The following is a 23,339-nucleotide window of genomic DNA, read 5'->3' as shown; positions in this document are numbered from 1 at the left end:
TCAGTAACTGAAAAATCTCCAACTGGAAGATACATCCTTGCAAAGTGATTGCTTATTAGCTCAACATATTTCTGTTGAGCTAATAAGCGATATGTTCTCTATTGTCTGTCAACTTCCTGTCTATTCCACTGGCTTCATATCCGTTCCCATTTGCTCTAACTTATGTAATAGTTTTCTGTAGTATTCTGTCAAATGCTTTTGCAAAGTCCAGCATCATCATGTTGTATTCATGATGATGCGGGACTTATTTTTCCCTTATCTAATTCTACTGTCACTCTATTATAAAATGAGATACTAATTGATCTGTAATTTGCTTTTTCTGTCGTGGAGCTAGCTTTATGTAATTGAACTATCTTTCCCTCTTTTCGCTCCCTTGGAACCTTGTCAGATCTTAGAAATTAAATTCAGCAACTTTGTCCAAGGCAGTGCCAGTTCTCTTGCACACAGGCTGACATGCTATCCAATCCAACTGCTGTATTCATTTTGTTATTTTTCAATATGCTGAGCACTTCCAGTTCATCTACCTTAATTTTCACATCAGTAACTGCAAAATCTCGAGCTAGATGACACATCATTGCAAAGTGATGGCTTACTAGCTCAGTTGTTTCTTCCTCTTCTGTCACTTTTCTACCATTGGAGCTAAGTAAAGTTGCCCTTCAATAATGATTCTTTCTTTGACTTGCTACGTAGCAAAAAAACTTTTGGGTTTGCTCTGGCCTCTAGCTGATTTTCTCTCATGATCTTATTTTGCCTGTCACCCTTCTTGCATGTGCTTGTATTTCTCATGAGCATCCTAATAGCCTTTTTGTTTATATTCCCTTCACAGTGTTTTCTTTTTTAGCAGTTTCTGCTTTATATTTCTACTTATCCATTTCATTAACCTCTACCCAGTTTTATTCTCCTGCCCTTAGGTATGCAGTCTGATACTGTCTCTCTCTCTCTCAAATGATCTCTGACCACTTGCCATGCACTTCTGACATTCTTTCCTTTTCTAAACTGCCATCTAAGATTGTTATAATCGCATGCTTTGTTGCTCCACATAAACCCTTTCTTGACTGAGAATTCAACATATTGAGCAACCTCCTAGAACATGACATCATGATCACTTTCCCTGATTACTGTTACAGTTGCTATAGTTATGGAGAGATCTTCAGATGCTATTACAAGATCCAGCTCTCAAACCCCTTAGTCCTCTCTATCACATACTGTTTGAGGTAATTATCCCTTAATAACTGTATAAATTCCATTTCTATCTTGATATGTGCTCTTTCTTCCTCCTAATCTATATCCCCATACTTTAAGTCCCCCATGATAACTGCTCAGCCTGTGCTTTTTCTGCTAATCTGCCAAAATGCATGACATCCACATCTTCCTCTGGAACCCCAGGTCTATAGCAGCAACCAGTAATATATTTTGTCCTATTGACCTCTATCTCACACCAGATATCCTCAAATTAACCATCTCCTTCAGATCCAAAATACTCCTTAACTTCTATTTTTGTTAGTTGAAGTTATTTAGCTATCATTAATAATGCCCCCCCCTCCTCCTGTGCTATTCTCTCCATCCTGTCTGATGAAAATACAATATCACTTATGTTCTATCTCTGTAACCATATCATTTTCTGTAAACTAGGTCTTGTTGATGCCAATACTTTTTGGCCAAGTGGAGCTCTGACAATGCCAAAAACTATTCTTTATTTCTGATACTTCTGAGATTCATGTACATTGATTTCAACATCCCTTTGGGCCCACTGCCAACACATTCAGATTTAAAATCTGGTTAACTGCACCCACCCAGTCATTATTTCTGCATTCACATTTATTTGTCTCAGGGGTGGCTAGACACATGCTGATTGCATCTCCCCCCTATATAGTTTCCCTGAATTTTGCACTCTTTCAACCTCTCACTGAACAATACTTTCTCCAAACATCATACTCCAAAAATATTCAAACAGAGTCCATCGGGCATGTACAAGTTCTTTTATCCATCAAATTCACTCAGTACATCTATAAACTGCATTCCATTCCTCCTGCACAATCTTCTCATTGACTCGTGAACAATCATGACCCTTCTTCTCAATTCTGTTGTATCATGCCAAGACTGCAGACTCGCAATCTGTACTTTCCCCCTTTTCTATTAGTCACTTCTTCCAGCAATTTTCATATAATCTTTTGTTGCATGTTTAATAATTTTGATAGGAACGAGTTTTACAAATCATTGGTGCCTGCTAAAACAATCAGTTCTTTCACCTCTTTCTTCTGCTAAAGCTCCCCTGACATCCTTGATCTTTTTATAAAATAAAAAATTGACTTTAAACTTTATTTGGATTTCTGACCCTCTACTGGTTTATCACATTCCTCTATTCCATTAGTTATAAATTGATCCTGAGCATTAGCCAACATTTATTATTTTGGTCTTTCTCGCTAAACTTTTCATAACATTGTCATCTACATGAGCAAGGTGGCTTAAGTTATTTGGCTAATGTACATTTACCTGAAGTTGTGACACATAGTTCAACTTTTGCAGATTGTTGAACATTCTTTTCCTATTTATTATTATCTTTTATTTTATTTGTGAGTTTGATTTGCTTCTTCTTTCCTTCTATACAGAATTTCAAATAATAGTACTATTGTAATTTGAATGAGTTGGGCATTTAAAAAGGCTATTGTTTTCTGAGAAGACACAAAGACGAGATTTAATTGACTCAGAGTCTAATTGTGAATCAGGATAGCACAACTAAACAGGTTGTATGGCAGGAGGAAGATGCATACAAGGTTGAAGATGCAGTTGCATCAGCACAAGGTGATGGAATGCATAAAGGTGAGGATGAGACAGGTAGAAATGGAAATCAGAGTCATAATCAGGGAAATGGGAGTGGTCAGACAAAAGAGAGAAGTGTGGTATAGCACCTAGAATAGAGAATGTTGGTGCTGGTTGCATTGATTGAGTCAGTATGCCCAAAGATAATTGGAATAAGTGAATCTTGGCTATCTGAGGAGGATGTAATGTCTGGAATAGAAATGGAAGGATATGTGATTTTCCAGAAGGATAGAAATGTAAAAAGAAGAGGGGGAGTGCTGTTAATGATTGCAGAGGAATTGTGTCCAGAAATTGTGAACGTTGATAGTGCATGCACAAATTTTGGATCTGAGTGGTGTGAAGTTGAAATGAACAGGCTAGTATATCTGACTGGATGCTGTTATAGGCCAGAGAATGTAGAGAATACTGGTTGTGAAATGTTTAGGCAAATTTGGTTGGGCATGTAAAGAGAAGGCGATCCTGATCAGAGACTTTAATTACAGGAATGTAGAATGAAAGGAGAAGGTAGTGTACGGGAACAAGGATAATGAGTTTGTTGAGTTTCTGAGAAATAAATATCTTAAGCAGCATATGGCTGAAGAAACTAGTTGTTTTGGATTTGGTGATAACTTCACAAGATGTAGTTGTTTGGGAAGTGGTGAAACAAGAAAAGGTTACTGCCAAAATGGATATATGTGGAAGTATAAAACAGTGATTATAGGAAGCTCTGTAGTCAGTTAGCATCAGTATGTTGGGTAGATGAGCTGAGCAGAAAAGATGTTGGCAGTGCATGGAAATTCACAAGGCAGTATCTGACACAAGCAATGTATAATGGCATAACAAGGATTAACCGCATAAATAGAGTAGGAGTGAAATCAAGCAAGCTGTGTTGGAAAAGAAAATGCGTGCGGTGAGGCTTGAGTAGTGTGAGGACATCATGTTGGAGGTTTAATGGAATATTTTCACACGGGGAAAGAATTGAAAATAATTTTAATACTTCCAATATTTCGTCTCAGTCAGTGAGACATCTTCAGGGATTAAAAATAACTTTTGTAACAACACACTCAAATAAAATACCATACAAAGGGAAATTCATGGGCAACTCTAAAGTCCTATCTAGGTGATGTATCTTGTATGGGCATTTGTAGGTGGCCTGGGATGTTACATGGGATATCTGATTATTAATGTTTCCCAAATGTTGGGAAGTTTTATGCAATCATATTTATTTAAATTTGGTTGATTTGCTAAGTGCTGCTGCAGATGCTAAAAACAGTCTTGTTTTTATTTTACTATAGTGGATCATGGTGGTTTTTCTCCAGGAGATCCTGTGGGTTGTCTAAAACATATTTGGCCTTGCAGACCATGTTTTGGATATAACCTACAGGATCTCCTGGAGAAAAACCACCATGCTCCATTATTTGTAATCCCTGAAGATGTCTCAGTGACTGAGACAAAATATTGGAGCATTGAAATTATTTTTAATCCTTTCCCAGTGCTGAAAATATTCCATTAAACCTCCAACATGAGGAAAAGAAAATGCTATGAAGGAGGTACGAGACAGTTGGTGATCAGATCCACGAAGAGTAAAATTCAGGCTAGGAAGGTGACGAGCATGGTAAAGAAAGAAAAGGTGCAGTATGAGAGTAGATTGGCTGGTCAGGCCAAGGTTAACTCATGGGAATTTTTCTGCTATATTATTATTATTATTACACACCTCTGTGTAATAATGGCAAGCAAGAGAAAGAATAATTATGGCAAATTGACACTGGGGATAGTCATGGCAGCAGAATAACAATTACAAACGATATAGTGGAATTATTGAACAAGCACTTTATCAGCATATATCATACTAGTATAAACAATGTGGTGCAATATATAGAAGGTAGGCAAGTATTAGGAGAATTGGAAGTGAAAGAATCAGAGGTGTATCAGGTCTTGGTTGGGTTAGTTGTTAATAAGGCTGTGGAAATGGATGACATATCACCACATATTCTTAAGGAATGCACAACAATTAGCTGTGCCCTTAACCTGGTTATTTACTGAAAGTCTTGCAGTGGATAGAGTTCCTAAGGACTGGAAAGAAAGCAAAATAGTACCACTCCATAAGCATGGTCTAGGACAGAAGTTTCCAATTATAGACTAGTATGTATAATTGCTATGTAGTCAAGGTGTTGGAGCGATTCGGTAGGAATAGAATACAGGGATTGGGTTGATGGACATAGCATTCTTTATGATAGTCAGTATGGATTTGTAAAGTTAGGTCTTGTTTTAGCAATATACTTGCATTTTATGATAAGGTAACGAGTGTGTTAGATAAGGGAGAATCATATACAGTAATATTCTTGGACTTTGCAAAAGTGTTTGGTAGCTTACCACATGATAAGTTGGTGTACAAGCTGCAGAGGATGGGAATAGATAGTAATATATTGGTTAGATGGATTAGAAATTGGTTTTCTGAATGATGCCAGCAAGTTGTGTATGATCTAGCGGGTTACTCTCAAAAAAGGAGAGTAACCAGTGCTGTTGCCCCAGGATTTTGTTCTTGGGCCCCTGTTTTTTTTAACTTGTTTGTAAATGATATATCATGTCGACTGACTGGGATCTTTGGTTGTTTGCTTATGATGCAAAATTGGGAAGAATTATAAGTAACACTGCTGATGTTAATTCTCTTCAGGAAGATTTGAATAGACTTAGACACAAGAATGCAGTGGTATTTTTAATATTAATAAGTGCATTGTATTGCATTTTGGAGTGTAGAAAAATATAAGGTTGTGTATATTGATGGCACTACACTGCAGAAAGTGGATGAAATTCAAGAACTGGAAGTGATGGTTGACAGTAGACTGAAGTTTAGAGGGCATATTGCAAGTGTTGTAAATACTGCACATCATAGTGCTGCAAGTACTCTAACATGTAGGGATAAGGAAGTGGTTGTGCCACTGTATAAAGCACTGATCAGACCACACTTGGACTATTGTGTTTAAATTTGGTCACCTGGTTTTCAGTGTGATATGGAAACATTGGAGAGGGTCTAGAGATGAGTGATTAAGACAATATCAGGACTTTGGAATGCTGGCTATTCAGAGAGGTTGAAGAAATGTAGATTGTAGAGTTGGTATATAGGAGGGAAAGAGGAGATATTATAGAGAAATCAGTTAGTGAGAGGGTTTTATTGGATTAATCCAGATGGGACTATAAAAAGAGTAGAAGGCAAGAGGAAAAAAAACCAGAGGCCATCCCTGGAAGTTATGTAGGAGTGTGGTAAAGAGGGGTGTGAGGAGTAGATTTTTTAATGTAGAATTGTCAGTGAAAGGAACGAATTAACAGAATGTGTTTTTAATTCATGGAGTGTTAAGGATTTTAAGATTCATTATGATAAATATATTGTCAGTTGTATGAACCTCCCATGATGAGTCAACCAACTCCATGGAGGGTACAATAATAATAATAATAATAGTAGTTAACCGAATACTTAATTGAGCATTGCTGAGAAAGAATGCCAAAGTCAAAATCTAATGGAGTGAAAAAAAATTACATCATTACTTGCAAATATCACTTTTGCAAAACATATTTTTATGCAAGAAATGCTAATACTGGCATTGGTCATTTTGTCACAAAGTATCTTTAAAAATTCTCAGCATTGTCAAGATTGGCATTTCTTGCACAGAAATATGTTTTGGAAAATACTGATATTGTCATGTAATGACAAATTATTTCACTGTTAGTTATATGCTTTGCACATCTAGCACTGAAAATACTGAGGTTTTGAAACTTATTGCAGTGCTTAATTCAATTTGCTCTGAAATTGATATTTGCACATATTTATGGTTATGGAAAGATACAGTACTCTTTTATGAAGAATACTTGTGTCTAAAGAATGAAGGGTTATATGAAACTGCTGCTTGCAGGAGTTTCATATAACCCTTTCCCCCCCCCGCTCCTCTTCCATTATGCAAATAAGGTAATAAGATGTTTGGTTTCTTTTATTAGTGGAGGTATTGGTGAAATAATTGCCTGGAACTGGAATGATATTAAGAAGAAAGAATCAAAGATTGCATGGTCTTTTGCGGTTCCTCAAGGGTAAGAAAATTAACATTTTTTTTTTTAGAATAATTAGTTTAATCTTAATTAGTTTAGATTAATCTGTTCATTTTAGATTTTGATTTTTATTTCACTTAGACTATAATAATAATATGATTGGTAAATTTAATGAAAGATGAGCGAGTGGCGTTGTATGGCGATTCCACTATTAAAGGTGTGCTACAGGATAGACTGCACAAGGTATGTTTTCCAGGCGGCAAAATGAGTACAGTGATTGAGGCATTGGATATGAGGCAGGAGCGAGCAAAAGAGTTAATAGTATTAATTCATACAAATGATTTGAGAGAGAAAAAAGAGCATGTCAGAATGTATATCAGGAGGCTGCTTGGAAGGATTAAAGAGAACACTGTGACAGGAAGGGTAGTCAGTGTGTTGCCTAGTTTCACCACATTTCACTTCATTTCCCCACAGTGTGTATGACTGTGGTGAAATGAAGCAGAGAGCAAGGATTATGAATGATATGTTGGCTGAAATGTGTGAGGAGATGGGAGTACGGTTTGTTAATGTGTGGAATGAGTTTGAGGGACGAAGTGAGCTGTATGGGAGCGATGGACTGCATTTGAGTGGTTATAGTGTGAGTCGCTTGGAGAGACTGCTGCTGGAAGGTAGAGAAGTGAATAGAGAGAATGAATCAGATCGAGTGGGATGTGATGTGGAAGAGCAGGAGAGTAAGACAGATGAGATTGAAGAAGTGGATATGAATGGGGAAGTGAGTGGTATGAGTATAGAAAATGAGAGAATGGGTGTGCAAGAGGAGCAGGGAAACAGGGAGGCTCAGGGTGGACAGGGGTACATAGCGTGAGAAAGATGGATGCTCCAAGAGGAGGTGAGAGCATGTATAGGCAGGAAAGGAATGGGATGACCAGGGATCAAGAGGAAACAGTTGAAATTGCAAAGGGTTCTAAAATGAAGAAGCAGAAAGGGAAATGGTCCCAGTCTAGCATGGAGAGATCACATCAAGTGAGTGGTATCAGTGGAACAAGCTGTAGATCCAGAAATGAGCTGTTGTGTTTGTATATCAATGCTAAAAGTATAAGAAACAAGGCAGATGAAATGGTTGCACTAATTGCATCTGTTCACCCAAAGATTGTCGGAATAAGTGAGGCATGGTTGGAAGAGGACGACATCCTGACAGGAATAGAGATGGAAGGATATGATATGTTTCGTGAGGATAGAAGGGGTAAAAAGGTGGGGGGGGAGTGCTATTGATGATAGAGAAAGAGTTATGTCCATACAAAGTAGAGATGCAAGAGGGAAATAGGGCCAGTAGTTTTGAGGCAGTATGGTGTGAGATAGAGGTGAATAGAATCAAATACTTGGTGGGATGCTGTTATAGACCTGGTAATGTGGATGGTGGTGATAGTGAAATGTATAGTCAAATTAGCCAAGCAAATAAGAAAAGGGTGATCATTATGGGTGTTTTTAATTATGGCAATATAGACTGGAATGATGAGATAGCAACTGGAAGTAAAGAAAATGAGTTTTTGAGGGATAACTACCTCAGACAGTATGTAACAGAGGGCACACGAGGATTGAGGGTCTTGGATTTGGTCATCTCATCAGAGGATGTAATTATAAATGAGGTGTCAAATCATCCACCAATTGGTGAGAGTGACCATGAGGTGATTACCTGGGTTGTTGCAAGCAGTGCAAGGACCCCCTGTGAGAAAAGGGTATATGTGGAACTACAAGGGGGGTGATTATGAAGAGCTCAGGAGACAGCTTGCAGGTGTAGCGTGGAATGAGGAGTTAGCTGGAAAATAGATCAATGTAGCTTGGGGGATTTTCAAAAACTGTTTAGTAGATGCAATGTCTAAATGTATTCCAAGGGTGAGAAGGTTAAATAAGGTAGATGTGAGATAGATGAATAAAGAGATTAAGCATGCAATACAGAGAAAAAGGGCATTTTGGGAGGCAGCATAAGAGAAGTCGAAATAACCAATTTCATGAGGTCTACAAAGACCAGGCAAGGAGGGTGACTTGGTTGGTGAGAGTAGCTAAAGAGAGGTATGAACAGCAGGTAGAAGCCAAAAAGAATCCTAAGGAGTTCTTTCGATATATAGCCAGCAAAAGAAAGAATGATTATGGAAGGATGACATTGATTGGAGGAAATGGTATATGCTTGGTGAGAATATATTGTTGGAGGTAGAGGAAATAAGAGATCTCGGGGTGATAGTGGATAAGGATCTAAAATTTAGGGGACACATCGCCAAAATTGTGAAGACAACACAAAAGCTGTTGCAGAATGTGTGGTGGAGATACTTAATGAGCAGTTCATAAAGATCTTTCAGCCTTGTGAATGTGACTTCATGGAGAGATTGAGAGCAGTTGATGATGGGGAGGAGAGACTGACTGTAAGTGAGCAAGAGGTGTTTGGGGAGTTGAGTAAACTAGATGTAAATAAGGCTGTGGTACTTGATAATATATCACCGTGTATTCTGAAGGAATGTGCCAGAGAGTTCACACCTGCCTTGACATATTTTTTTAATACGAGTCTTGCACTTGGCCAAGTTCCTAAAGAGCGGAAGGAGGGCAAGATTGTGCCACTTCATAAAGGAGGTGATCGAACTCAAGCGTCAAACTATAGGCCTATCTGTGTGTCAGGTGTTGTGGTTAAGTTGTTGGAGAAGCTTGTGAGAACTAGGATCCAGAGTTGGGTTGACAACAATGGTATAAACTTTGATGGACAGCATGGATTTGCCTAAAGGGAGGTCATGTTTTAGTAATCTACTTACTTATTACAATAAAGTGACTGCTTCCTTGGACAGAGGAGAAGGATACATAGTAATATACTTGAATTTTGCAAAAGCTTTTGATAGAGTACCTCATGATAAGTTGACAGTCAAACTAGAGCAAGTGGGGTTGGATATTAGATTGCTGCATTGGATTGGAGACTGGCTATCTGATAGGTATCAACAAGTTGTGTATGGGGGTGCGATATCCAGGTAAAGGAAAGTCACTAGTGGAGTGCCTCAGGGGTCTGTTTTAGGGCCGTTATTATTTAACTTGTATATTAATGATATTGGCAAAGATTTGGATGGAGATATTCAGTTGTTTGCAGATGATGCAAAGTTGGGACAAACCATAACGAGTAGTGAAGATGTTGTGGGCTTGAAAGACGACCTGAATAAATTGAGTGATTGGGCACGGAAATGGGGGTGTGAGTTCAATGTTGCAAAATGCAAGGTTTTAAAATTTGAAAAACAAAGATGAGATGCAAAATTTATGCTTGGTGAGAATATATTGTTGGAGGTAGAGGAAATAAGAGATCTCGGGGTGATAGTGGATAAGGATCTAAAATTTAGGGGACACATCGCCAAAATTGTGAAGACAACACAAAGGCTTCTGGGAATGATGCAGAGGACACTGACGTGTAGAAGTAGGGAGATTCTTGTTCCGTTGTATAGGCTTTGATTAGGCCACACATTGACTATTGTGCCCAGATTTGGTGACCGGTTTTTTAGAAGGGAGATGTTGGAAAGGGTCTAAAGGTGACTGACTAAGGTAGTTTTAATTTCTGACCTCTATAATGTTGAGTATGAGGAAAGATTGAGAAGATGTAATTTGCAGAGTCTGATGAAGAAGGGAGATATGATAGTGACCTACAAGTTGGTAAGGGGTTGTTATAAGATCAATGGTTGAGAAGTTCTATAGAGAATAGCGGGAGATCAGGGGGAGAACCAGAGGTCATCCCTGGAAACTGTATAAAGAGGGTGTGATTAGAGAAGTGAGAGGCAGGTTTTTTCGTGCAGAGTTATGAATGATTGGAATGCCTTGCATGAAAGTGTGGTGTCTGCAAGGAGTTTGAGTGTGTTTAAGACACAGTATGATGAGATGTGTGTGTGATAAAAGGACCTTCCAGATGAGTCTTTGACTCCATTAGGTTTTGGGGTAGTAATAATAATAGTAACTTCGGTAGAGAAGCTTATGATAAGAATTGAAACATCTTTATTAAAAGTCATCATCAAATTCCTGCCATGTACCCTCAAGGGGTGTACAGGATATGACAGTACTACATGGAAAATTTACATCATTACTAACTTCCTATCTACAATTTTCCTCCAAATCAGTCTGTTACTTGTCAAGACTCCAACATTATCAGATCTTATATTTCTATCGTCTAAGGCACTTTGTACCGCATCAATCCACCTATATCTTGGTCTTCCTATGGGTCATTTTCCTGCCAACCTGGCAGAGAACACTTGTTTTGCTAATCTTTCCTCTCCCATTCTATTTAAGTGACCATACCACCCGAGATTAGCTCTGCTAACGCATTCCTGGATGCTGACAATGTCAAGTTCTTTCCTAATATCCTCGTTTTTAATATGATATTGCCATTGATGCCATCTGTTCACGCCTCTAATCTTTCTCAGGACTCTCATATCTGCGGTCTCTAGTCTTTGGTCAAGTGTTTTACTTCTGACCCAGCTCTCAGATCCATAAGTTAAAACTGGTTTGAACACTGTCTTGTATACAGCTAATTTAGTGTTCCGACTAATTTCTCTCTTATTCCATATGAATTTATTCAATTGACTTCCCACCATACCAGCTTTGCTGATTCTGTTGTCTATTTCTATATTTAATTTACCATCTTCACTAAAAATCGTGCCTAAGTAACTGAAATGTTTTACTTGTTCCACAGGTTCTCCATTCACAACACAGTTGACATTTTCAATGATTCTGCCTATTTTCATTGTCTTTGTCTTTTTATTGCTGACCTTCCTGCCATATCTATTACAACAGCTATTCAATTTAGTCAGAGAATCTTGCAGACTTGTAGCGGATTTATTTAGAAGTATAACATCATTCGCATAAAGCAATGAGCTGACATTAACAAGCTCCAATTTTGATATCACGTTTAATACCATAATGTAATCCATATAGATAATGAATAACAGAGGGGATAATGTACATCCTTGTCTCACACCAGATTTAACATTAAACCATCTTCCTGTACTTCCTTCAATTCTAACTGCTGACTTACAACTCAAATAAAGACAAAGTATTGCTTGATATAATGCCCCATTGACAAAATGTAACTGTAGCACATTGAATAGCTTCTCGCTTGCACCTTGTCATATGCCTTTTCCAGATGGACAAAACTTAAATACGGATCTTTGTTATATTCCCATGATTTCTCCACTATTTGTCGTAAAGTAAAGATGTGGTCCTGACAGCCTCTATCTGACCTGAATCCAGCCGTACCCTGTACCCGATTATATCCCTGTAATTTTTGATTAAAATTTACCAAAATATACCTAAAATAGTTCTTTATTTTTTGATGTATCATAAATCAACTTGTGATTAATTGTTGAGTTCCGTGTAAAAAAAAATTTGTATAATTAGCAGGACTAATCCGTAGGTAAATTATACTGTAAAGCGGTTTTCATTTGTTTTTCATTTCCTGTTTGTTTTATTCACACTTGATTCAAAAAAAAACGTTTTTGGAAAGGCACTGAACATTAATTGCACACACAAGAAAAAGACTAGGTGCCCGCGCTTGGTACACATTCAAATTTTTGAATTGCATGCAAAGGGGTCACATGGTAACACTCAACAGGATGAAATGCGAAAACAATTCTAAACACTAAGCGAATTGTTCTTCACTAAGCTTTTCTTCCACAATTCTTCTCAACCGTTTCTCAAGTATACTTGCATAGATCTTGCCAGGAACACTCAGTAGGGAAATACCTCTGTAATTCTCACATTCAGTTTTATTTCCCTTTTTATATATGGGTACTATGAGAGCTCTACTCCAATTATCGGGAATTCGTCCATCAGTCCACGCTTTCTGAACTATGCAGTGCAGCCACTGTAAGACTTTTATACCACCATACTTCAGCATTTCTTGTCGAATATCATCTACTCCTGCTGCCTTTCCACATTTCAAGCCTTTGATGGCTTTTTCTACTTCAAGTATGGATATGTATTCCTGACTGCATGCCTGGTCAGTGTTTTTTATCACTGTGCTGTCATCACTGCTTGTTTCATTTAGCAGTTTTTCAAAGTAATTACTCCATACTTCAAGGATATCTTTTTCTCCTGTTTTCATGTCACCTTTATCATCTCTAACTCCTTTTACAGCATTCTTTCCTCCATTCCTAAGCTTCTTCACAACCTCCAGAATATTTTGCCACCTTCTTGATATTTATTTTCTGTATTCTTGCCAAAGTCCTCCTATGACTTTTGTTTAGCTAGTTTTACACACTGTTTAGCTTTCTTACATTTGTCTCTGTATTCTGTAAGAGTAAAAGCTGACTTATTTGCCATGAACTTTTGATATGCTTTCTTCTTTTCCTTCACTGCCTCTTTAACTTCCTGTGTCCACCAGGGAGTTCTGATTTTTTTATCCTTGCACACAACCTCACCACATGCCTCTCTGGCAGAATCAATCAATGTTTTCTTCAGAGTTTGCCACTGAATCTCCAAGGTTTGATTCCTGTTCTCAAACTCTTTCATTTTCTTTCCAATAATCTTTCTGTATTTTAGTCTACAGTTCACATCTGAGAGCTGCTCAACTTTTATTCGCTTTAAGACTTTCTTACATGTTATTCTTTTCAATATGAAATTCAGTTTTATTCTGCTCAAGACTAAATAGTGATCACTTCCAATTTCAAATCCTCTGTACACTCTGGTGTCCTGCACCAGGGAGAAAACATCACTATCAACAATAACATAGTCAATGAGACTTTTCTTATTCCTAGCCTCTTCTCTCCATGGGAATTTGTGCACATTTTTATGTTGGAACACGGTGTTAGTAATAACCAGTCCATGTCCTGAGCAGAAATCCAACAGATATTTGCCATTATTATTAGCTTTGCTCTTTTCTCCAAATTTTCCCAAAATATTTTTATATTTCTCACAAACATTTCCTACTCTGCTATTTAGATCCCCAACAAGGACCAACTTTTCCTTTTTCATTGTGTCAGTTGCTTTTTCTAAAGCCTCAAAAAATTCCTCCACTTCTACCTTAGTAGATATTAAAAGTAAAACTTTTTATTTCACCTTTAATCTCTGAGTAACAAATTTTGGTAATATCAAAGTTGATTTTGTAAAATTTCATTTACAGTCTCAAATATAAAGTTGTTGAAATTAATAGTATTACAGTACTGTGAATGGGTTTGAGAAGACTGAACTTTTTTTTTTTGCATAAGACCAGCATAACACAGGAATAGGAATGTTGAATGAAAAATCTTGTACGTCTAATTTTTAGAAAATGCATTAGAAAAATATTTTTTCCAGTATTGTCTGGAAATCGTATTACTACCTCCCCCCCCCCCCCCACACACACTCACACACAATAATACCTCCTTCATATATATATATATTCCTCAACTAAACTTATTAAATAGGATGGCAAAGAGTACTTCATGAATAGAATATACAAGTGTATATCTGCAAGTTCTAAGTTTTTACCCATTCTCTCACTCTCCTGATTAGTATAGTTTTCAACTTTTTCAAGAGTATTCAGTTTTTTTGTTTTTTTTTCAAACTTAATTTCATTTTTTAAATAAATTAATATCATGTCAAGGCATGTTCAAATTTGCCTAATGTTTTGAAGTTGACACATAAGGCAGGTCACATAAAAGTTTAAAAATATAGTCTTATTCTGGTTGAATATGTCTATTCAGGTTGAATTTTTAGGGAAGCAAAATTTTCACAGTACTTATTAATTTGCCAGGTACATAATAGTACACTGGTATCCAAAACCTAAGTACAAACACTATTTCTTAAGATTTCAACTGCAAATTCAGACAATACCTTCTTTCTACTCAAAATCATCAGTTATACAAGATGATGATTTCGAGTAGAAAGAAGGTACACACAGGCCTGGCTGGTGGCATGTGCAATATATACACAGGTGCCACAGGAGAAAAGGCGCCTAAAAGATGTCAAAAAAATATGAGATAAGAGTTTAAATGAACAATGAATGGTACAGAATGGTATATATAATTATGAATGTATGTCATCTTCTGTTCGGGTTCCTTCAGATCTTCCCGGAAACGAACAAATAAATTCTGAAATTGTATCCTGTACCCGATTATATCCCTGTAATTTTTGATTAAAATTTACCAAAATATACCTAAAATAGTTCTTTATTTTTTGATGTATCATAAATCAACTTGTGATTAATTGTTGAGTTCCGTGTAAAAAAAAATTTGTATAATTAGCAGGACTAATCCGTAGGTAAATTATACTGTAAAGCGGTTTTCATTTGTTTTTCATTTCCTGTTTGTTTTATTCACACTTGATTCAAAAAAAAACGTTTTTGGAAAGGCACTGAACATTAATTGCACACACAAGAAAAAGACTAGGTGCCCGCGCTTGGTACACATTCAAATTTTTGAATCGCATGCAAAGGGGTCACATGGTAACACTCAACAGGATGAAATGCGAAAACAATTCTAAACACTAAGCGAATTGTGTTTTGAAGGAAGCTGTTTTCGTGAATGAATAAAGTTGATAACTTGGATGCCTTGTAATGTCTCAAAGACATGAACTAGATGATTTCACTCTAGGAAGAATTATTGGAAAGCTTGAAGAAAGCTACAGAATTATTGATATTGCTAGACAGACATTTGCTAAGAGGTTGCCCTCACTCTACCACAGAGCACGAAGACAAATTTTTTAGTTATAACAGCAAAACATAATTGATGTAGCATGGCAGGTCAGCTTGCAAGTCAACTCCATTCAAGCACAGGTACTTGGATATCTCAACAAACTGTGGCTAGATGCCTGAAGGCCTGTAGTCTGCATTCCTTTATCCACAGCTCATGGTAAAGAATGTTTTCAGTGGCGTTGTATCCATAAAAATTGGACAAAACACCAATGGGCTAATGTACTTTCTACAGGTGACAGTTGTTTTAGTCTTTCCTCTGATTCTAGCACTCAATCTGACATGAAGTGGTACGATCACGAGAATGTTCTTGAAAGGGATAGTTATGGTGGTTATGGTGTGGGGAGGCATTATGCTTAATGGACGCACAACAGCTACAAGTTCTAAAAAAAGGAACTATGACTGGTGAACGATATTGTAACAAAGTTCTTCAGTGTCATATTCGTTGTTCATTGGTGCTGTGGGTGAAGAATTCATTTTTATGGATGACAATGCCACACCGCATTGTACACAAGCATTAGAGATACTTCTGGAAGCTATGGATATTAATCGATTGTGAGTGGCCAGCATACTCCCCAGATCTCAACCTCATAGAACACGTTTGGGGTGCAATATGGAGATGCATTGCTGCTTGAAATTTCCCTCCAGAAAACAGACAACTCCTTATCCATGCTCTGAAGGAGGAGTTGGCCTTTTTGTCTTAAGAACTCCTAAATCATTTGGTGCTGAGCTTGGTATGATATTTTGAGAGATGCATCGCATATTGAAACATGTTGAACATATTGAAATGTCTCTCTCTCTGCATAGTTTTCTATAACTACTGTACAATAATTCCTTAACTACATTCTTAGGAAATTTGTAACTTTTGCCACAATTTAATTTGTACAAAATTTATAACACATTTTTTGTGTAATATAAATTATTACTATGCTGCAATAAATTTATCTACATTTTGCTGTAGTCATGAAAGTTTTTTCATGTACAGGTAAAAATTGTAGTTCATCCTTAGGTTTTGAGCACTACTGTTTCGTGCTGTTGAGTTGAGATGCAAATTTAGTTTGTTTTTCATTAGTTTATGCATAAATGCATACCATAAACCATACCTAGTCAGCATGAGAAAGCTAGTCTACTGTTTTATAACTCAGATAAATGAAACATTAACTTTGTTTACAAACATGGAAGTAATTTCGTCATTTTATTTGATTTTATTTTTTGCTGTATATTATAAATAAGAGGTAGCTTAATGTGTCACACATTGAGTCTGAGACTGGAAACATGCACACAAAATGTTTTTCATTCACACATGGGCCAGCAAACATTAGAGGGGAACATTGGTTCCCAAGTTTTAAGGTAGTTTTGCTCATGAGCTCTGATCTTTACACAATGTGTCCTCAATGCCTTGGAAGATGCTGATTTGGATGGTGATTGCTATGTTGTCAGTGTAGATAATCTTTCATCTGACTATTGGAGACATGTCACTTGTGTAGAGGTTTAATAGAGGTGGGACAAACGGATCCTTGTGACAGTCCATCCTGTAGGATAAATATTCTTTTTATTTTTGTAAATTCAGATTAACTTTTATTTTCCTATCAGAGAGCATTTGTTTAGTACTCTGAGTTTTTTGACAGTTGATTATTTTGGCTGTTTTATACAGTAAGCCTTTCTTCCATGCAGTGCCATAAGCTGATGTTAGGTTTATGAAGGCAGTACATGTTTTTAAACCCTTTGTTACCCAGCTTCTGCCAGTCTAAACTCAGCCTTGTTTATTGGGTAAGATGGCTTCTATTTTTGGAGAATCCCCAGAAATGGTAATCCTTTCAAAACGTTTCTAAGGAATGCACAGCAGTGATGTAGGGTGGTGGTTATTAGGGTCATCGGTTGACTTGAGTTTTGGCAAGGCTATTATCTTTGATTCATGCCAAAGTTTTGGGAGTTGTTCGTTTATTACTGAGGAGAAGAAATTAGGTTGACAGGTTTTTGCACTTTGGACAGGGTGAGTAAGAAAATCTAGGATACCATCAGTGCCTGGGGATTTACCTGTTTTAGTTAGTTTGAGGGCTGCATTAGTTTCATCTAGAGTTACTGAAGTGGAGCTTGCTGTAGATAGATGTTGGTCATGATGAGAAAACTTTTTTGTAAAGACTGGATCTTTTTTTTTTTGGTATCTGAGGGAATTTTGGTTTAGCTTTTTTTTGTGTTAAGATTTCTGCAATACAGTTCTGATTTTCTTTTACTTTAGTTCTGTTTGGAGTGATGGTTTGCCTCTGAGTTGACAAAGCAGACCAAGCCTTATGACTTGAAATGAACAACCTTAAAGTTGAGGTTGTTCGTTTCTTCTTGCCAGTAAGCTCTTCTACCATTATTCAAGGAATTAATAGGACAGAAGTGGTGTGGTTCTGTTGTTCATATTCTGCCAAAAATACTACTACTACTATTGGTATGCCATATAGTTCTTTCTAAATCTTCTTGGAATGTGTCTGTTGCAAGATGCTATAAGATGTTTAGTGAATTGTTCATAATTATCAATTATAGGTGGAATTAAGTCGATGTTGTTTTCATTGAATTCAGTGAATTTTTGCCATTTTCCTTTCCTGAGATTCCATCAAGGTACTGGAAAGCTATTTATTCTAGGGGTTATAAATCATATAGTAATTAAATAAAGTCTCTACTGGCTGTGGGGAAAAGTAGGCAGTACTTGATAGGTTGAAGTGAGAAAGGAGTTCTTGTCAGTGGTAGTAAAGCTGAATTCAAGGATTCTGTGATCCCAATCTTCCAGATTTAAATGTTCCAGGTTTCTAACTGTCATGGAGAAGTTAGAGATTGTTTGTTAACATCCAGTCTGTCAGTTGCAGGCCTGGGTTGTTATCATTATTGTATCCTCATAATATGCTGTGTGCATTGAAATCCCTAGAATGATGTGAGAATGGGCTGGCTGAGAAGTGCAGGGTTTGGTCAGTAGAGAAAGTTTATGTATATTGTAGACTGAGAAGTTGTGCAGGTGGATAGTAATGATAGTCGTTTTGTGAATGTCCCAGAGATGCTTTCTAGATTTGCTTTTGTATAGATTACCAGGCAATGTCTTTCATCAGGTTTATCAGTGAGAAGGATGTAACTAGGAATGGTAATATTTTTCTTGTGAGATGTAGTGTGTTTCTTGCAGAGCAGCAATGTCTACTTTGTGCTTGCTTTGTATGAACATCAACCTTATTAACTCAAGTTATGTTCAAGCCTGTATATCTGCTTTGATGGTGTATGCTCATTTCTTGTAGAATCTAGGATATCATTGTTAGCATTTAGACCCCTTGGAATTATTTTTTCATGCTTATTTAGTGGTGGCATAGGGTGCCATATCACATTGTCGTCTAGGGTTCTGTAGTATTTTGGTTTGAGAGGCTTTGCCAAAGGCTACTGCACCACCCCTGATAGCATTGTTGCTGTTGGTCAGGGGACTGCTTATTTGTCAAGTTACCATGCTTATCTTTCAGCTTCTCTCCATATCTGAGGGGTGATCCACTGGACCCATCCAGTTGTAGTCAGCTATATAACTTGGAAAAAAATGTAAAGATAATAAGGGATGGTTGTTTATTAAGCATAAATCGTGAAAGATATTATCAGGACCAAAAGACTTAATGCTTAAGTTCAGGATTCTTGTAGATGACAGCAGATACTGCATGAAGTCAACTGTTCCAAGTGTTGTGGGAGATAATTTGCAATGTGCAGATAATATGCAGGAGTTGGAAGCAAAAAATTTTTTAAAAAAAGAAAATGATGTTGCACTACCGCAATTTTTAAACAGAAGGCAAGTATTCTGCATTTTGCACTTTCAAGGTTTTTTTTTCAGATGTTACAAGCTCAGGGCCGGTTTTATCATTAGGTGAACCTAGTCAGTTGCCTAGGGGCGCTAAGACTTTGGAGCGCCACATTTTGCTACATAGTTCGGGGAAAAATTACAACCTTCGAAAAAGATTAGTAAAACCTTGATTAATAATAATAAACTGAATTAAGTCAAGCCGTCAATAAATTTTTTTAATGTTCATAACGATATTATTTTTATAAATATCCACATGTGTAGGTGTGCTTGTGTGAGTATGGCAAAATATATAGAGAGAGAAAATGTATAGGGGCACCTAAATTTTCTTTGCCTAGGGGCATCAGATACTCTCGGACCGACCCTATACAAGCTACAAAATAAGCAGAACACTAAGCCAAAGTTTTTTTTCTCAAGTCACTTCTTACATGCAGAAATTTTATATGTGATTGCCTTGTATACTCTTTGGAAATCCAAATCTTGGATAGACAGTTGAAAGTTTTAATATTATTATTATTATGAGACATGGAGTCAGGGACTCATCGAGGGAGGCCACATGCTACATGCACCAGCTATCATTATTTATACTTGAATTCATTCACACTGCATGCACACACAACGTCCGATGGCAGTCCATTCCAATCATGCACCATCCTATGAGAGAGAAATCTAGCCCTCACCCCCTTCTTAGCAGCATTCATCATTCATTCTCAGCTTCCAAGGAAGCCTTCCTGCTCTTTCCCATCCTCTATAAAATGAAGAATTCCATCAACTGAAATCCAGTATGTCCCTTTCAGAAGTTTGTAAGTCTCAATCATATCATCCCTCTTTCTCCTGTTTGCTAGTGTCTGCAGTCTACAAATTCTCAATCTGTCTTCATAATCAGTATTCCACAATTCTGATATCATTTTTAACGCTGTCCTTTGCATTCTCTCCACTATATCAGAATAACAAAGAAGCCAGGAGTCCAAACTCGGTCAAAATTTAATTATATTTATCAATATACACTCGGGTCTCTTTTTATGCGGATTTGAAGTTATGCAGTACACGCCCACGGATATGAGACCTTTCTACACTTCTGCGCATGTCAACAGAAGGAGAATCCATTCCGATAATAGGGTAATCCAGCGTTTCCAAACTTTTCCTATGATGGAAACACTTCACAAATCCTGAAGTTTTCATGGAACACCTTGGTTGTTTTGTAATGTATTCATATAATTAATTGTTAATTTGGCCCAATGGAGGAAAAAAGCACCAAAGAAAAGCAATTTCTTTGGAAATGAAAATTGCAATTTTAGATCACTTAGCAAAAGGAGAGGGATCCACGGTGATTGGTAAACATTTTAATTTAGGCGAATCTACTATAAGAGCAATTAAAAAGAATGAAGTCGCAATAAGAAAATCTGTCATTTCTGGCACAAAACTAAGTGCCAAATTATCATCGTATTCAAGAGATGCTTTATTAGAAAACACGGAATGAACGCTCATAATTTGGATTGAAGAATTAACTCAAAGGGAAATTCCTATAAGTGGTTATTTAATTAAACAAAAAGCTGTTCAGTTATATGAACAGATGAAGCAATTGGAGCCATCTACTTCTGCTTCCCAGGCTAATAAAGAATTTTCGTCTAAAGATGGTGTATGTTGTCCCAATCAAGTGTTTAACGCTGATGAAACAGGATTGTTTTGGAAGAAAATGCCTAGTCGAACTTACATCGCAAAGTCTGAGAAAAAAGTGAGTGGGTTTAAAGCAAGCAAAGATCGAGTAACGTTGTTACTTTGTAGCAATGCATCAGGAGATCTAATGTTGAAACCCCTCCTAGTAAATCGATTTCTAAGATTACGTGCTCTAAAAGGCAAAGATCTAAAACATCTGCCGGTACATTGGATGGCTGATACAAAGGCCTCGGTAACAACTGCTTTATTTACTGCTGAATGGTTCAATAATTGCTTTGTACCAGAAGTGAGAACATATATGAAACAAAAAACTCTCGATTTTAAAGTTTTATTAATTGTTGACAATGCACCAACTCATCCGCATTTAGAAGATCCAAATGTGCAGGTAGTGTTTTTTCCACCCAATACAACGAGCATTATTCAGCAATTAGATCAAGGCATAATTGCTACTTTTAAAAAATATTATTTTAAGCACACTTTTCGATTTATATTGGATAAACTAGAAAATGAAATCATTAACAGTAACTGACATTTGGAAATAATTTTCTATTTTGGACTGCATAAATCATGTTGCATCTGTTATCACTGAAATAAGACCACAAACTTTAAATGCTTGCTGGAAAGCAGCTTGGCCTGGATGTATTGCAAACAGTGCAACCATGCAAACATCTACATTATCAGCTGAAATCATTATGTTGGCACATGAAATTGGTGGAGGTTTTGATACATTTAGCCAGAATGATGTAGACGAATTGCTTGTGGATAACGCCTTAAGTGACTATGATATTATTGGATATCGATTAATTTTAGATATTGTCGAAGATTCAGAAAATGATAGTGAAGCAGAAGAAAACCTGTCCCCCTCACTGCAAATATAATTTGAGGTCTTGAACTGTGCAATAAATTGGAAAATCATTTTCTTGTTAATGACACAAATTCTGAACAAGCCTTTAAATTCCAACGTGAGCTGAAGAACTGTATGTCTGGATATCGTGAGCTGTATCAAAAATTTAAAAAATTAGTGAAATCATCATCGCAAAGTTTAATCATTGATTACATTGTCAGAAGAAAAAAAATCAGCACAGAACAAGGGTGAAGCTACAGTAATTCTGTTTGTGAAGCCTTGACCATACAGATCTGATGCTGACTATCTCTTCTGGTGATGAAAGTGATTTTGTACCAGTTCGCAAACGTTGCCGAATATTGCCTAATAGTGATGATAATTCTGATGGCAAAATGTTAAAAAAAAAAAAAATTTCACATTTCAATAAAATTAAATGAATAAAGCTTTAAAACCAACTTAGGCATTCTTATTTCCTTAATTTTCATAAACTTTTTTATGTAGTTTTAGGTTTATTTTAGTTCATCGCTTCGGTTTTATGCAGTTTTAGAAAATTGTGGAACGTATCCCTAATTTTTCAACGTAAGTTAGGCCTTTTTTGTGCGATTTTTTATATGCGGTTTTCTGTGGAGTGTATCTACCGCATAAAAAGAGACCTGTGTGTGTGTGTGTGTGTGTGTGTGTGTGTGTGTGTGTGTGTGTGTGTGTGTGTGTGTGTGTGTGTGATGAACAGCCAATTTTTCTACCCACTGCAGAGTGAATGCCTCTCCCATTGATGGAGGTTTTGGGTCTACTATTCCCATGGTGACTCAGTCCATATTGGGAGAGTGTATCTATACTTGGGTGAATGAATGCGCGAGTCACAAACATCCATGCCTACGTGGGATTCGAACCCGCAGCCTCTTTGCTGGAGAGTGGATACGCTAACCACTCTGCCAACCAATGCACTAAAATAATATTTCACTTAATTTCTAACCAGCAGCTTTAGAACAATATGAATAAACATTAACACCTGAGTCTGTCATTACATTTCTTTATTCAATTTAAAAATTGGACTATTATTATTATTATGTTCAAGTTATGTAATATTTTTCCAGAGAAATGATAAAACCAGAAGTTAATGGACTAGCACTGTCTTCACAAGTAAGTAATATTAGATAATGATCACTTAAAGATAGAATTTAAAAATAAAAAACTTTGTAAAATGTTGTAGTGACTATTGCATTGTTTTAAGCATATAATAAACAACAAAAATTAAATGTTTTGCTGCATTTCCATCTTACTTACTTTATAATAATTTCTAATACAAAAGATGGATCAAGTTGTGCTCATAGCACGTCAGTACCATAGATGAATCAAAGATTGGAACAGGCTAGAAGGAAAGAAAGGGGTGGGATATTGATAACACTGAATTTAAATTTATACAGTTTTCAGGGAATAAATATGAAGTAGTAAAAAAAATATCATTTAAGAAAAGTTTTGCTTCCAAAATTTTT

General features: G+C 36.7%; 1 protein-coding gene across 5 annotated transcripts in view; it reads left to right on the top strand.

The window, feature by feature from the left end:
- The window catches only part of thoc6 (THO complex subunit 6), a 264,436-nt gene that overhangs the window by 144,895 nt on the left and 96,202 nt on the right, over window positions 1–23,339 (top strand). For all 5 annotated transcript variants that reach the window (XM_090391702.1, XM_090391706.1, XM_090391703.1 and 2 more), the window contains exons 5-6: window positions 6,790–6,879; window positions 22,941–22,986. In XM_090391702.1, the coding sequence (XP_090247828.1) occupies window positions 6,790–6,879; window positions 22,941–22,986 (136 nt within the window). The remainder of the gene's footprint in view (window positions 1–6,789; window positions 6,880–22,940; window positions 22,987–23,339) is intronic.

The sequence above is a fragment of the Typopeltis vanoorti genome, chromosome 4 (assembly GCF_054136105.1).
Source record: "Typopeltis vanoorti isolate ZY-2024b chromosome 4, IOZ_Tvanoo_1.0, whole genome shotgun sequence".
NCBI lineage: Eukaryota > Metazoa > Arthropoda > Arachnida > Uropygi > Thelyphonidae > Typopeltis > Typopeltis vanoorti.
This window is presented reverse-complemented; position numbering and strand designations above follow the sequence as displayed.